The sequence below is a fragment of the Hylobates moloch genome, unplaced genomic scaffold, assembly GCF_009828535.3.
Source record: "Hylobates moloch isolate HMO894 unplaced genomic scaffold, HMol_V3 SCAFFOLD_1, whole genome shotgun sequence".
Lineage (NCBI taxonomy): Eukaryota > Metazoa > Chordata > Mammalia > Primates > Hylobatidae > Hylobates > Hylobates moloch.
In genome coordinates, this window is record NW_026652276.1 from 14,726,882 (window position 1) to 14,742,529 (window position 15,648).

Here is a 15,648-nt window from a genome sequence, read left to right on the forward strand (position 1 = left end):
AAAAGAATCATACTAGCCTGTAAAATGTTTTCCCAGGGCCAGGCACAGTGGCTTACACCTATAATCCCAGGTGTGAGGGACTTTGGGAGGCCAAGGCGGGTGGATCACTTGAGGCTAGGAGTTTGAGACCAGCCTGGCCAACATGGTGAAACTCCGTCTCTACTAAAAATACAAAAATTAGCCAAGTGCGGTGGCTCATGCCTGTGATCCCAGCTACTCGGGAGGCTGAGGGAGGAGAATCGCTTGAATTTGGGAGGCAGAGGTTGCAATGAGCCGAGATTGTGCCACTGCACTTCAGCCTGGGTGACAGAGTGAGACTCTGTCCACCTCCCACCCCTGAAAAAATAAATAACAAATAAAATATTTTCCTAAAACTTTATGCTCTCATTTCACCAGGACCCCGGGGGCTGCCTGGTTTCCCAGGTTTTCCCGGAGAAAGAGGAAAGCCTGGTGCAGACGGATGTCCTGGCACAAAGGGAGAACCCGGAGAGAAGGGCATGTCTGGCCTTCCCGGAGACCGGGGACTGAGAGGGGCCAAAGGTAAATAAAATACAGCCATGCAACGTGCATTTGTTTCTGGTATTTGATCTAAACCTAGAAATGTGATCTCTGAAAAATAAAATAGGACTTGTCTGAAGCTTGGATTCCTCCTCCTTTTAGTTCTATGGTATTTGTTTTAGAATTTTAAACAAAATTCATTTTCTTTACCTCTTAATCTTATTACGTATAGATGACAAATGAATTGCTCTATTAATTGAAAACAAATTAACAAGTGGTTCTTAATGCATTGATTTATAGCTTCTAGGTTTCAGAGAACTTTCTCACCTTTTGGGAAAGGGGGCTCTTGTTCTCCAACCTGTTTCAGTTAGAACAGAGATTGGTAAGCATTTCCTGTAAAAAGCCTGATAATAACAATTTCAGGCTTTGCAGGCCATCTGGTCTCTGTCACAACTCAAGTCTGCTTTTGTAGCATGAAAGCAGACATAGACAAACACAGAAACAAACATAAAATAAAATTTTCAGTAAGATGGTATTTATGGATACTAAGGTTTGGATTTCATATAATTTTCACACCACGAAATATTACCTTGTTTTTGAGTTTTACCTCTCAACCATTTCACAGTGTAAAAACCATTCGCATCTCATGTGCTGTAGAGAAACTGGCAGCAGGAAGGATTTGGCCCATGGGCTGCAGTTTGCCAACTTCTGAACTACCCGGAGTCCACTTTCATCTGGGCCACGAGTAGAGTTTCCCCAAGCTTACTTTGAAAAAAAAGTTTTCTGGCCAGGTGTGGTGGCTCATGCCTGTAATCCCAGCACTTTGGGAGGCTGAGGTGGGCGGATTACGAGGTCGGGAGATCGAGACCATCCTGGGTAACACGGTGAAACCCTGTCTTTACTAAAACTACAAAAAATTAGCTGGGCGTGGTGGTGGGCGCCCGTAGTCCCAGCTAGTCGGGAGGCTGAGGCAGGAGAATGGCATGAACCTGGGAGGCGGAGTTTGCAGTGAGCCGAGATCGTGCTGCTGCACTCTAGCCTGGGCGACAGAGCGAGACTCCGTCTCCAAAAAAAAAAAAAAAAAAGAAAAAAAAAGTTTTCTTTACTATGAAAAATAAGTTTTGAGACCAATGGTTTAAATATTATGTCCCCATCCCTGTTAAATGTTTATTCCTACTCCTTAGTCCTGGGGCACTAATGAGTGAAGGTAGTATTTCCTTTCCAGTGTTGAGAAAAAATGCTTGACAATTTTCAGACCCAAAGATTTTTGCCCTTAAGGCCTTTTGGGCAAGTAGCCTCATATTGAATTAAAATTACCTTTTCTTCTTAGTTGATTGATTCTACCACAATTTTTTGTTTTACTAGCTTGTAAATTATTTATGTGGAATCAAGGAATCAAAGAGTCACTCTTTGCTAGCTTAGATAAGTGATGTTTGCTGTGCTATTATGCTACTATACAATTATCTCACTAAAAATTAAAATTTGGACTAACGCCAGTGATGGGCTAGTAAACTAGTTCTTTGAAATAAATAAAAAAAAAAGCACCGTGGTTTATAGTGTTTGCTGAGTGCCATGGCGTAAATACTCCCGCCATGGCTGATTTAAATTTAGCAATGGTTTAACAACTGGCTTGCAGTGTTCTTGAATTGTGGTAATTGGCACTCGTCAAGCTGGTAGGAGCCCACGCCTGCACACTGTTACAGCTGGGCAGTGTTTGCAAAATCAGGCAGAAGTACAGTATGCCCTTCCTACCTTTCGGAAGTCAGTGTGAGGAGTGCCACATTGAGATAAGTATCTGTTCTTTTAATATAAGGAAAGTAAGAGAGGATGGCTAGGAGGAGATATGGAACTGGAAATATGAGATGGGCAAATTCAAATTTTATAGAACAAAGCGACATTTTTTGTTGACTAGAACTTTTCAAATCTGTCTTAACCTCAGTGAAGACCCTGGTTTGGTTGAATTTGGCAAACATTCAGTGAGCACTCTTGGTACACCAGACTCTGGCTGGACAAGTGGGGTCAGGAATGTAAAAGATGACTGGCCTTCCTTTAGGAAATCAGCCAACAATGGTGACATTTTGTGATCTACATAAACACAGCTTCGTAGGTTAAGTGGGAATTTGTGATTTGGGAGTGAAATGTGGTAATGGATAAATTATGTGTGCGATGTTCCTGTTCATTTTGTTCTTGCATAATTAATATCCATAGGAGCCACAGGACCTCCCGGAGATGAAGGAGAAATGGCTATCATTTCCATAAAGGGAAAACCTGGGGAACCTGGACCTCCTGGAGATGATGGATTCCCAGGAGAAAGGGGTAAACACTTAGAGTTTTTAACCATCTCAAATAAGTTGACATCTTTACAGATCACATGTGTTAGGCAACTTTCCCCAATAACACTGAGATTAGAAAAGACTTTTTTTTTTTTTTTTTTTGAGATAGAGTTTTGCTCTTGTTGCCCAGGCTGGAGTGCGGTGGCACTGTCTCGGCTCACTGCAACCTCTGCCTCTGCCTCCCAGGTTCGAGCGATTCTCCTGCCTCAGCCTCCCGAGTAGCTGGAATTACAGGTGCGTGCTACCATGCCTGGCTAATTTTTGTATTTTTAGTAGAGATGGGGGTTTCACCATGTCGGCCAGTCTGGTCTCAAAGTCCTGACCTCAGGTGATCCACCCGCCTCGGCTTCCCACAAGGAGGCTGTGAGCCACTGGATTACAGGCGTGAGCCACTGTGAGAAAAGGCCATTTTTTTAGGTATAAATAAACACAAATAAACCTTGTGGTACATTTTTTGCTTCTCCATGCTAAAATTTAGCTGAAGTTCCTGTGTATTCCTAGATTTGGATATTCTAAACTAGGATCAGCCTGAGCTATACATGGAATACTGGTTTCAGGTTTGGTAGTTGGTTTTAAAGTGAATAGCACAATGACTGTTGAAGTCATTAAGACCAGTGCCTCTCAAACTTCAGTGCACATTAATCACCTGGAGAGCTTGTTAAAATGCAGATTCTGATTCAGCAGCTCTGGGGCAGCCAGGGATCCTGTCTTTCTAACAGACGCCCCAGTGCCCATGCTAATGGTCCACAGAAACATTGCAGAGTGACGATTTTTGACAACCCCATTTCTGTGCTCTTCCAAGGTCAGACTTAATCTGCATGAGGTGCTTATCTTGGCTTCTCTCAGCTAGTTGTTAGAGGGCAAATATTTTAACTTTCCTGGGTAAGTGCTTCTTCATTTGTAAAATAAGCAGCTGAAGCAAATAATCCTGTGTGCTCCCTCCCACCTCTGGTAGTCCTTAGATGTTCCCAGGCAGCTTCTTTCATCAGTGAGGTCACTGAAGCCAGAAATGATCAGGAAGCGGCTTGGGGCAGGAATCAGAATCCTCAATACCTTTGGCTTTATCTCCTAAAAGTAGGACCAGGTCCCTCAGCCTAACTATCACCTAGCTCAAAATTTCAGCAGAGACCTGTAACACTTCCAACTTCGTCAGGTGATAAAGGAACTCCCGGGATGCAAGGGAGAAGAGGAGAGCCGGGAAGATATGGACCACCTGGATTTCACAGAGGGGAACCTGGTGAGAAAGGTCAGCCAGGGCCTCCTGGACCCCCAGGCCCTCCAGGCTCAACTGGTCTAAGAGGGTTCATTGGTTTTCCAGGACTTCCAGGTGACCAGGTAAGGGGCTACTGCTTTGTGGGGGAAGAGATAATAAAACCTTTCTGCTCTTAGGATGTCCTTAAGGAGCTATAATTTGCCAGCGTATACACCATTGCCCTTTCACTGGCTTTTAGAATGTAAGGTGTAGCCCAAGGAGAAAATAGAGCCTTCTTGAAGGCCACGATGAAACTGACATTTCTGATCAGTGCTCCTGCCTGGTTCCCCTAACATAGAGGACCAAGTCACATAATCGCTATCCCCCAGCCTGGTTTAAACCACCCATGAAGACTTGCCTCATGACCACTGGTTTACTGGAATGAAAGTTGTCCTGAAAAATCACCCAAATCCTGTCTTTAAAGTCTTCCAGTTTCAGATATCACAGATTTTGCTTTCAATATATTTAGTCTTCACAACCGTGAGTAAAATACCCTTTCAGAATCCAGGAGGTACAATAGGTGTATTTGCCAACATTATACTTCTGGAAAATGCATAACTCACTATCCATCTTTTGGAATGAAATGGATTTGTAAAGTCTTTCATATGCGATGACTTATAATACTATTTTATTTAGTATCAACTTGTTTACTTGTAATTTAAAATTCAAATTAGTAACACAATTACTGTTTCACAACCAAGTATAGAGAATGGGATGCTACCAGTTGCTACTGAGAACTCTAATTCTGGGGGAGCTGAATCAACTTTGAAAAACTAGATACATGTAGTGGGAGGTTTGCAATGCATTTCAACTTTCATTACCACTGCAAATTACAAAACCCAAATTAGTTACAGAAAATTACAACTGGATCGTGTTGTGCATGTGCCATTTGTATTTGAAATCTGATTAGGCCTTTTGTTTCATTAAACTGTCAGGGTGAGCCAGGTTCTCCAGGTATCCCTGGATTTTCAGGAATTGATGGAGCAAGAGGACCTAAAGGTATGGTTTGGAGATACAGAAGCCATGTGTCAAATGCATAGTTCTGAGTGTTTATAACATTGTAAACAAGTGCCTTTTACATGATAAGCAAAGTATGTCAAAGAAACTGTAACACCCAAGGGGCTCTTCTTAGACAGTCAAACACTCAAGATCCAAATGTTCTACAGTTGTCACTCAGATCCAAGGGTATCAGATAGAAAACAGCATGCCTGCAGGCTCTTTGTGTCTTCCTCCTCCATGAGAGTCCCAGCAGCAGTCCATGGAGTGACTGCAGCCCCTCAAGTAACAGCTCAGTTGCAAGGAGAACAGATCCACGTCAGTGGGCAGTGCCCACCTTGGCTTAGAAACCCTGTGTCCCACAGGAGCCAGTATCTTTTCTAAGGACTCCATAAGTACAGCTTTTAGAGTCCCAGTTAGGACATAGAGGCTAAAGCCAAGACTTTCCAGCAGGTGCTAAGAGTTCACTTAAGAAGTCCCAAGATAGATGTAATTTAAAATTGGGTTATTTATTTATTTATTTTTACTATAAGTCAAGGTCAGCAAAATATTTTTTTCCTAAAGGGCCAGATCATAACAATTTTCAGCTTGTTGGGCCATATGGTCTCAGTCACAACTATTTAACTGTGTTGTTATAGTGTGAAAGCAGCCATAGACTATATGTAAACAAAGGAGTGTGGCTGTTTTCCAATAGAACTTTATTTACAAAATTGGCTGCAGGCTAGATTTGGCCCCATGGGCCTTAGTTTACCTTGTGTCAAAAACAGTGCTGCATTGTAACACACCTAACATTCTAGTGAAAGAGAGGCTTCATTAACCCTTTATTCAGACAAACAACAAAGAGCAGGATATCTTAGTTGCAATGTTTGCATAAAACCTTTAATAGTTTTACTATCTTGGTATACCATTGGGTTAATATTTTTCTTTAAATGTACTTTAAAATGATTTACCTTTTTAACCTTAGCCTTAGCCTAACTAGCTGTAAATTCACAGGTTAACATGCAGTTATCCTTTATTTTGATATAAGTTAAAAGAAATTTAGAATATAAAATACTAATTAATGAACCACCTACAATCCTCTTAATACTTTGAAAGACACTCTATAAATAATATGCTAAATGCTGTAAGAAACATGACCTGTGTGGGCTTATTTCTTCAGAAAGAATAATATAGATCCCTTCTTGGGAAATGGTTACAAATAGAAAAAGTTTTATATTTGATTTTGATATTTTATAACTTCAGGGTTCAGAAGTCACTCCTTTTCTGCTTACCTATACTATAGTCTCTTTACCATTCTTTCACAGCAAAAACCTACCTCTTCTCACTTCCTTCATACTTGTATTGGGCCATGCTTACAAGGAATTGAAATGCACTCAAGAAACCTGGAGTCAAAAGATGTCTCACGGATCCCACAGATAGGAGACATAGTTCTGACAAAGCTCAAGGGACCCTAGCCCTTAGGCAATCCATGATTTCTCACTTTTTCCCATGGTCTATTTATTTACTTACCTGTCTACCAACTGGCTTCATTTCTCTCTACACAGTATCTTTTCTAGATATTTCTGGATATGTTGGGTTGTACTCCAATATGTTCTACATCAAGACAACTCATGATAATGCTTTTGGTTTCTGCCCCAATAGCCAAGGACTTCAAATTCTCTCTTTCTTATTCCATCTTCTCAAGGAAAGACTTCTTTGATCTGGAATGGGCCAGAATCCCACCCCTCAAGCAACTGGCCATTATTATGAGTAAAATCAGATAGGAGAAAGACTTCCACAAGGTGCTGGTGGAACCCCTTTAGAAAGGGGTGTAAATGGGCAATTACTATAAGATACATCTAACTTACCTCTCTAATTCTCTTGAAACCCCGTCTATTTTGTTGCCTTTCCTCCCACTCCATTTTGAGTCCTCCACTTCAAACTAGCTCCCAACCATAATGTTGGTCCTTGTGTCTGGAGGCATTATGGAGTGTCCAGTAGCTTTGTGGGACTGTGGGAGTCATGGCCTATAGTGGCTTTTGAATGTGCCATCTCTTGTCATCAATGCAGTGTGCCTTTGTGATTTTCTTTTTGCAAGGACACTGAGTTGAGCTGCCTTATAAAAGAGCTTGAAATATGATTGTAGCAGCCAAAACAGTTACAATTTTTGCTTTTTGTTTCTAAAACATAAGGATGTAGTCACTCAATGCCAAATAATTTCTTAAATAGAAACCTAAATTTGAAAAATTTTTCAGGACTTAAAAACTCAAACTTATCAATACCTGGAGATTCTTATGATTGTGATGTATTCTAAAACCGTGTGTGTGTGTGTGTGTGGTATGTAAATTGCATCTTGCATCTATATTTCTATTCTTGTTTAGAATTAAAGTATTTAAAAATACTCTCCTAAAATATCTGAAGATAAGCTATACAGACAAATACCATAAACGTTATTGTCACCTGTATGAGACCAAATTAAATTGTCTAAAATAATGTCACATGCATTTTATCCCTTTCAGGAAACAAAGGTGACCCTGCCAGTCACTTTGGTCCACCTGGTCCAAAGGGTGAGCCAGGTAGCCCTGGATGCCCAGGTATAGCTGCATATTTTTCTTACTAAAACAAACAAAAAATAGATTATTTTGAAAAGCAGAACAATTACTTCTAGCTGGCAATGATCGTATCAATATTTTCTTCCCCCTTCGTGCATTAAGGTATAGATAAAACGGGTTATATATAAACACTTCCATAGCATTTCTTGCCTGGCCTAGAAGAACACCAGGGTTATATACTAGGGATTCGCAATCATTTTTCCATCATGGCTCATGTGACCGATGATGTTGACACAATAATAAACTCCCCAGGCATGCCCATATTTTGGCAAACTAAAAAATGGATATTGCAGACAATTAAAATCTGGACCATTTTGCACCCTCTATCATTTAAAATGATGCATTCGCAGTAACCACTCACAATGACTACAGCTACAGGTTGTCATTCCAGCTCTCTTTCTACTGAGAAAAGCACATGCCAGTGTAAGTGGCGCACCATTGTTGAGCTATCATTGAATCTATTTTAATTTACTAAAAATGAAACCAAATCAAGGAAACATAAACCTCATCACCAACAAGAAATCTAAGTCATTTTAAACAGTATTTTGCTTCTCAATAATAATTAACATGGAATCCTTCAGAATGGATTGTGATGCATCATTGAGTTCTTGTGACAGTTGAGGCCACAACTGGCTACGTTAGATGACTCACAGCAGAAGGGGGGTGCCAGTGTTATGCACAGCTCCATGCTTTACAGGGAAAGGGAAACCATTTGAGTTCAAGCCAACAGAACAGGACCCCTAGAGGGGAAAGCAGCCTTAGGACAGAATGCTCTATTGGTTTAACTCATATATGTTTATGTTTCAGAAAATGTTGGAGATATTAATTGGTACTCCCTTTCTGGACCCTATAGAAATTCATCAATATTTAAAATATGCATATCGCTTGATTTAGGAATTATCCTAGGAATTTATCTGGAGTCAGTAATCAGACAAGTGTACAAAAATGCATGCCCAGGAATATGCACTGTTTGAATGGAACAAATGTCCATCCACAGATGCCTGGTTAAATAAGTTATACCCCAGGGCATTCGACCAATAGTGGTCAGGTTAGAAACCAGGTTTGTGTTTAGATGGGTACCTTGTAAATTAAAACACCTCGTATTAATAATTTTGTGCATTACCTTACAATTCCCTCTGGCAATAGCTGTGTTTCATTTCATATAACAGAAAGAATATTAGATATTTTATGAGCAGAACTATATGAGAAATTTTATTTTCTTTGTTTTTATACTGTAAGATTGCTAAAATGGAAGTCTAACAAAAAAAAGTTAGTACAGTGGCAAAAACTACCTTTCCCACCTTCTTCCCACTCTTTCCTATGGGTCTTTCACCTCTGACATGAACAAATATATTTAGATAGTGTATATATATATATATATGTATTTTTTTTTTAGATGAAGTCTTGCTGTTTCACCCAGGCTGGAGTGCAGTGGCATGATCTAGGCTCACTGCAACCTCCACCTTCCGAGTTCAAGCAATTCTCCCACCTTAGCCTCCCAAGTAGCTGGAACTACAGGTTTGCACCACCACACCAGCTGATTTTTGTATTTTTGGTAGAGACGGAGTTTCGTCATGTTGGCTAGGCTGGTCTCAAACTCCTGGCCTCAAGTGATCTGCCTGCCTTGGCTTCCCAAAGTGCTTGGATTACAGGTGCGAGGCACTGTGCCCAGCCTAGATAGTATAATATTTTAACTGAACTGTATAACTGAAGTATACATTTGATGGGGAAAATAGTTTTGAGGTCAGCATTATGGGAGTTCATGACAAATATCAAAGTGAGAAGCCTCAGAAGGGAAAAGTCGGTGGCTCAAAGTCAACCTCCATTATTACTTCACCTGTGGTCTTGGGTAAGCTGAGAGTATCTTCTCTGAGCGTAGTTTTCTCACCTGTAAACTGGCCCTACGCATACTGCAGGATTGTCCTGAGGATCAAATGAAAGAAACTGAAACTGAAAATGACTATACAAATATAAAGTGCAATGATCATCATTGTCATCATCATCATCAGTCAACAAAACATGAAGACATTTTCCCATACTTACTGGTATTTTTATGTAAACCCCAAAGATAGGAAGCTCAGGGTAGTCCAAAACGGGGGCCTGTGATGTTACCTAGTATTTTAAGTTAAAAATCGTAAACCTGAGTGATTTTACACTTAGGCTGACTTTTTCAGAAAGTTTGCCTTGGCCAAATTTGCCTGTTCTCCTGTGGTTACCCCCATTTAAATTGGCCCCTTTCCCATATGCCATGGCCTCAGCTTAGAAATTTTAAATTATATTATATGTTATTCACCAGCACAGAGTTTACTTAATACGCTATTTCCGTTGACTGGAGAAAGCTGCATTGAACTTGAATGAGCATCGTGAGAAGGCATGGATCTGCAGCTGGTCTTGGGATTCTGTGTGATGATCCTGGCTTCAGTCCTACCCTCTCTGCACTCTATTCAGAGAGAAAATATAGTGCAAATTAACTCAGAAGTTCTGTTCTTAACACAACCCCACAAAATTTGGGAGACAAGTTTTTTTTTTTTTAATATTTCAGTGTTTTCATTTGTAGATGAGAATAATGCTACTTTACTGTAGGAATGTTTTCAAGATAAATAAGATAATACATAGTGAGACTAATAGATGTTAAATTCAATCAGGGAACAGGTACAGACTAACAAAAGCTTGTTTCATGTGTGCTATAATAAATGATGACTATAGCCCCCCCGCCCAGCATGGTTTGTAAATACAGAGACATATATTTTATGTGCAGATTCAACCAGTGATTTTCAGCACACACAATTGGTTTATCCCATAAACATGCATTAAACTCAGACATTGTAAATAAACACATGGGGAAATAGTCATCCTCTTTAGTAGTCAAAGAAATGTAATTTCAAATGTCTGAAATATCATTTTATCTTTAATAAACTAGCAAGAAAAGAGGCCAACAAACTAAAATGTCCTCAGTAAGAATACAACATGCTATTGGAACTGTGGGTGGGTTCCGTATGGTGGTGTGAGTCAGTGCAGCACTTACTCCAAACTACTGGCAACCTGTATCAAGAAACAAATGTTGAATGGTGTGTTCTAGAAAACTAGAGAAGAACTGAATCGTGCTCTGCAGCAAGTCACTGTCATAAGAAAAGGACTGTTTTAAATTTTTAGAAATTGAAGAGACCTATCCATTAGATGTTATGGGTGATTCTGGGATGGAATGTGGTGTGGACAAACCAACTGTGAAGGACATTAAGGGGAGAACTGGGGGGATTAAAGTATGGGATGAGTGTGTGATGGTATTAGGAATTGCTATTAATTTTCTTGGCTGTGAAAATGTTATTTTGGCAATGTAGAAAAACATTCTTATTTTTCAGACTTCTTACCTCCTGAAGTATTTAGGGATGGAATTACACTATGGTGTGATGTACTTTAAAATACTTCAGCATTTAAACTGCATTTGAAAATACCAAAATATCATGCTATTTATCCAGAAATTCTACTCCCAGGAAATAATCTAATAGGAGAAAAAAATTGACAAGAGATACATAAAGAGCATTATGGATAACAGCAGAGTTAGAGATAACTTAAATGGCCAATAGTAAAAGAAAATTGAATTAGTTAATTTAATTAAGATTGACTCAAAAAGCTATTGGCCATTCACTTAAAAACAATAATTAGGAAAACCAGTATAAACTTGGAAAATTACTTATGATACAACACTAATTTTAAAAATCAGAATATAAAATTGTGGGTATTATCGGTACATGTATGTACATATGGAGAATCGTGTTAAGCTGGTGGGATTATGGGCATTTTGTTATCAATTTTTCCTTAATGTTATTTCCCTTTCCAATAGAAACTATTTAAAACTAAAAAAGTAAGGATAGAAAAGAATAGGGTGGGCTGAACTTGGTGATTTTACAGATTCACGGTTTCAAACAGCAACTCTGATGTTTGATCTTTCCTTCTTTAGGGCATTTTGGAGCATCCGGAGAGCAGGGCTTGCCTGGCATTCAAGGGCCCAGAGGATCACCTGGAAGGCCAGGGCCACCTGGCTCCTCTGGACCACGAGGGTGCCCAGGTACCTTGAAAGGAAATCTGGAGACTTCCTGAGCACTCTTGTGTCTCAGAGTGTTTCAGAAACAACCAGTCTTTAACTAGACCTAAATTCAGATATGGCTCTGCCATTTCCCAGACCTGTGACTTTGGATAGGTCACTTAAGCTCACCTATGCCTCACCTATAAGCTAGTGGGTTTCACTGAGTGACTTGGAGTAGATTAAGACAGCACCTGTAAAGTGCCTAGCATGGCACCAGACACAAAGGAATGGTCACACAGATAGCAACTCCTTTCTTTTTGTTTTTATTCTTTTAGAGAGAGAGGGCCTTACTCTATTAACAAGGCTGGAATATGGTGGCACAATCACAGCTCACTGTAGCCTCGAACTCCTGGCCTCAGGGAGGCTGTCTCAGCCTCCCAAAGTGCCAGGATTACAGGCATGAGCCACTGTGCCTGGGCCAGATAGCAGCTCCTTTCTAGCCCTTTGCATTTCCCCTGCCATTCAGGATGCTGTTTTGTTTATTTGTTTGTTTGTTTTCCCCTCCTTTAGACCTAAGGTAGATGTCACACTTACAGCACAGAATTTTAATGGATACTTTTCCTGCCAATTCAGAAAAAAAAGAGAAAGCTTAAAACTACAGTTGGCAACTTCATTCATTTGGAAGTGTATTTTTTCCTCCTGAATTTAAATGTATTTTTCTCCCTAGAGTTAAGATATATAGGAAGAAACAGTAATGAGACAATGTTCTCCGTTACCCATATATTAAGAACATAGATGACTTTTGCAGTGAATGCAACTCATTTATTATCTGGCCATCTGCAAAACTTCCCTGTCATCCTCAGGTGATCATGGGATGCCTGGGCTGAGGGGACAGCCAGGAGAAATGGGAGACCCTGGGCCAAGAGGCCTCCAGGGGGATCCAGGGATACCAGGTCCTCCGGGAATAAAAGGTAAGTCGAAAGGAAGCCCATCCTACAAGAAAGATGCAGCCCAGTGAGGGCAAATTGATGGTGTTTTTTTCCTGTACCAGTGAGAGACCCTGCTCTTGGTCATACCACTCTTTTCCATAGGTGCCATTAGCATCTTCCTACTCTTCCTTAGCCAGGGCTGCAGGTAGTGCCCATCCAGCCAGCTGACCTGCCTTCTACCAGGGAGAATGGTAGTGCTACCATTTTCTTTTTCTTTCTTTCTTTCTTTCTTTCTTTCTTTCTTTCTTTCTTTCTTTCTCTTTCTCTCCTTTTCTTTCTTTTCTTTCTTTCTCTTTCTTTTTCCTTCCTTCCTTCCTTCCTTCCTTCCTTCCTTCCTTCCTTCTTTCCTTTCCTTTTTCCTTTCCTTTCTTTCTTTTCATTTTCTCTCTCTCTCTCTCTTTCTTTCTCCTTTTCTTTTTTTGACGGTGTCTTGCTCTGTCGCCCAGGCTGGAGTGCAGTGGCACGATCTCAGCTCACTGCAACCTCCACCTCCCAGGTTCAAGCAATTCTCCTGCCTCAGCCTCCCAAGTAGCTGGGATTACAGGTGTGCATCACCATGCCTGGCTAATTTTTCTATTTTTTAGTGGAGATGGGGTTTCACCATGTTGGCCAGGCTGGTCTCAAACTCCTGACCTCAAATGATCCACCCGCCTCGGCCTCCTGAAGTGCTAGGATGTGAGCGCCCAGTTGCTACCATCTTATTTCTGAAGGCATTTAGCCAAATAATTTTTATGATGTTCAGGCCCATTATTCATGTATTCTCTTCACCTATGGGTAAGCTCCTACTATCCTAGATTCTATGCTAGATGCTGGTTGTGCAGTTTTGAAGAAAATAGACCTGCTTCCTGCCCTCATGGAGCTGACAGTATGGCAGGAGAGAAAGACATTAATAATATATGTGGAAATGAATATATATTTACTGATCATGATAAGTGGAAGAGAAAATAATAAGGTGCTACAGATACAGAGTAATTAGTGTTCATCATCTTTGTTTGATCAAGAATAATTTTTTCTGGGTTGAATTTCTTGGTCTGTAAAGGAAATAGTGGACTGGTTATAAAAGTCTGGTTATAATATAATATAATACAATACAATATAATATAAAATACGTGTCATTAACAAATCTTTATGCCCTCACATTCATCCATGGTATCAATCCCTCTTCAGTTCATTTCTTCCACTTTAGAAAAAGTACTTTTTTGGCCGGGTGTGGTGGCTCACGCCTGTAATCCCAGCATTTTGGGAGGCTGAGGTGGGCAGATCACTTGAGGCCAGTAGTTCGAGACCAGCCTGGCCAACATGGTGAAACCCCATATCTACTAAAAATATAAAAATTAGCTGTGTGGTAGTGCATGCCTGTAATCTCATCTACTTGGGAGGCTGAGGCAGGAGAATTGCTTGAACCTGGGAGGTGGAGGTTGCAGTGAGCCAATATTGTGCCATTGCACTCCAGCCTAGGCAACAGAGTAAGACTCCATCTCAAAAAAAAAAAAAAAAAACGTATTTTTTCTATGGGTATTTTTGGGCATATCTTTAGCATAACACTTATGTTGTATCACATTTGTGTGGAGGTTTTTCTCATCAAATAGAGTATGATGTTTTAAAAAGCAAGGACATTTCATAAATCCTTGAGGCTCAGTCAATAATAAGTATATTGGTTGGTGGTATGAATGCATGGACAAATAGGAGAATGAATATCTGAGCTAGTAGCTATGAGGTTGCAATCCTTATCTGAACCAACAGCTGATGGTTCCAGCTTACTTGGTAGAGTCTTGTAACCAGGTTTCCTCTATTTCTTCTTCCTTCCCTTCTCCTTCCACCTGCCTTTGCTCATTGACTCATACATGTATGAAATCCTGGTAAAATAAAAAGTACCCGCTTTCAGAAGGTACTGAGTTGGAAACCCCTTCTTCTGGGATTAATCCTTTTATTGTTTTGAAGATTCAAATATGATTTTCCCACACTTTGCCCTCTTCACTCATTGGATAGCTTTGAAATAATTCTAATTTTCCAGAAGTTGTAGTGTGGTAGGTATTACTTGGTGCGATTCTGTGGAGACAGGAGCCATTTATGTTGAAGAGTTGGTATACTCATGTATTTTCATGCAATCACATAACTTGATAGGAAAAGTTCCCTTCACAAGACATCTTTGTACTGTTCTCCATCTTCATCGACACTTTTAGTAATGTGAATTCCAGCAATTCATGATAAATTTAGGATTTCAGGCAAAATGATCATTATGTTATTTTGAAAGTTTCTCTGATGATTGTGGCCATTTCCTGTCTCTGACCATCTCTACAGCCTTCATGGTGTATTCTTTGACACTTCTTTGTGTCTGGAAGACAGTTGATAAAGAACCAAAAGAAAACATTTGCCATTATTAACCACTCCCACTGCATTTCCACTTCTTCCTACCCTCCAAGTTCAGTAACACAGCAAGGATTTTTAAGTGTCTTGGTGGCTTAACAACATACACCCAATTTGGTCAAAATGACAGGGCTCATGCCACTGTTGTTAATCCTTCTTTCCCTTGAATTTGTTTGCATTTATCACATAACTTCAGTATGGCATGCTATTACAAAACTAATAGCTGGCCGGCGTGGTGGCTAATGCCTGTAATCGCAGCACTGTAGGAGGCTGAGGCAGGCGGATCAGCTGAGGTCAGGAGTTCGAGACCAGCCTGGCCAACATATAGCGAAACCCCATCTCTACTAAAAAAATACAAAAATTAGGTGGGCATGATGGCGGGTGCCTGTAGTCCCAGCTACTCGGGAAGCTGAGGCAGGAAAATCACTAGAACCCAGGAGGCTGAGGTGCAGTGAACTGAGATTGCACCACTGAACTCCAGCCTGGGCGACAGTGCAAGACTCCATCTCAAAAAAACAAAACTAAACTAAACTAATAGCTAATAAATTTGATCCATAACAAAATCACCCAAAAATTAATCTCCAATCACATCATAATT

The 15,648-nt window shown here is 40.3% G+C and overlaps 1 protein-coding gene across 1 annotated transcript in view; it reads left to right on the top strand.

Moving 5' to 3' along the window:
* COL4A4 (collagen type IV alpha 4 chain) overlaps positions 1-15,648 on the top strand; it is a 171,457-nt gene that overhangs the window by 115,124 nt on the left and 40,685 nt on the right. The window contains exons 31-37 of the mRNA XM_058437866.1: positions 397-540; positions 2,707-2,814; positions 3,985-4,166; positions 5,019-5,082; positions 7,578-7,652; positions 11,629-11,736; positions 12,558-12,665. Coding sequence (XP_058293849.1) covers positions 397-540; positions 2,707-2,814; positions 3,985-4,166; positions 5,019-5,082; positions 7,578-7,652; positions 11,629-11,736; positions 12,558-12,665 — 789 coding nt within the window. The remainder of the gene's footprint in view (positions 1-396; positions 541-2,706; positions 2,815-3,984; positions 4,167-5,018; positions 5,083-7,577; positions 7,653-11,628; positions 11,737-12,557; positions 12,666-15,648) is intronic.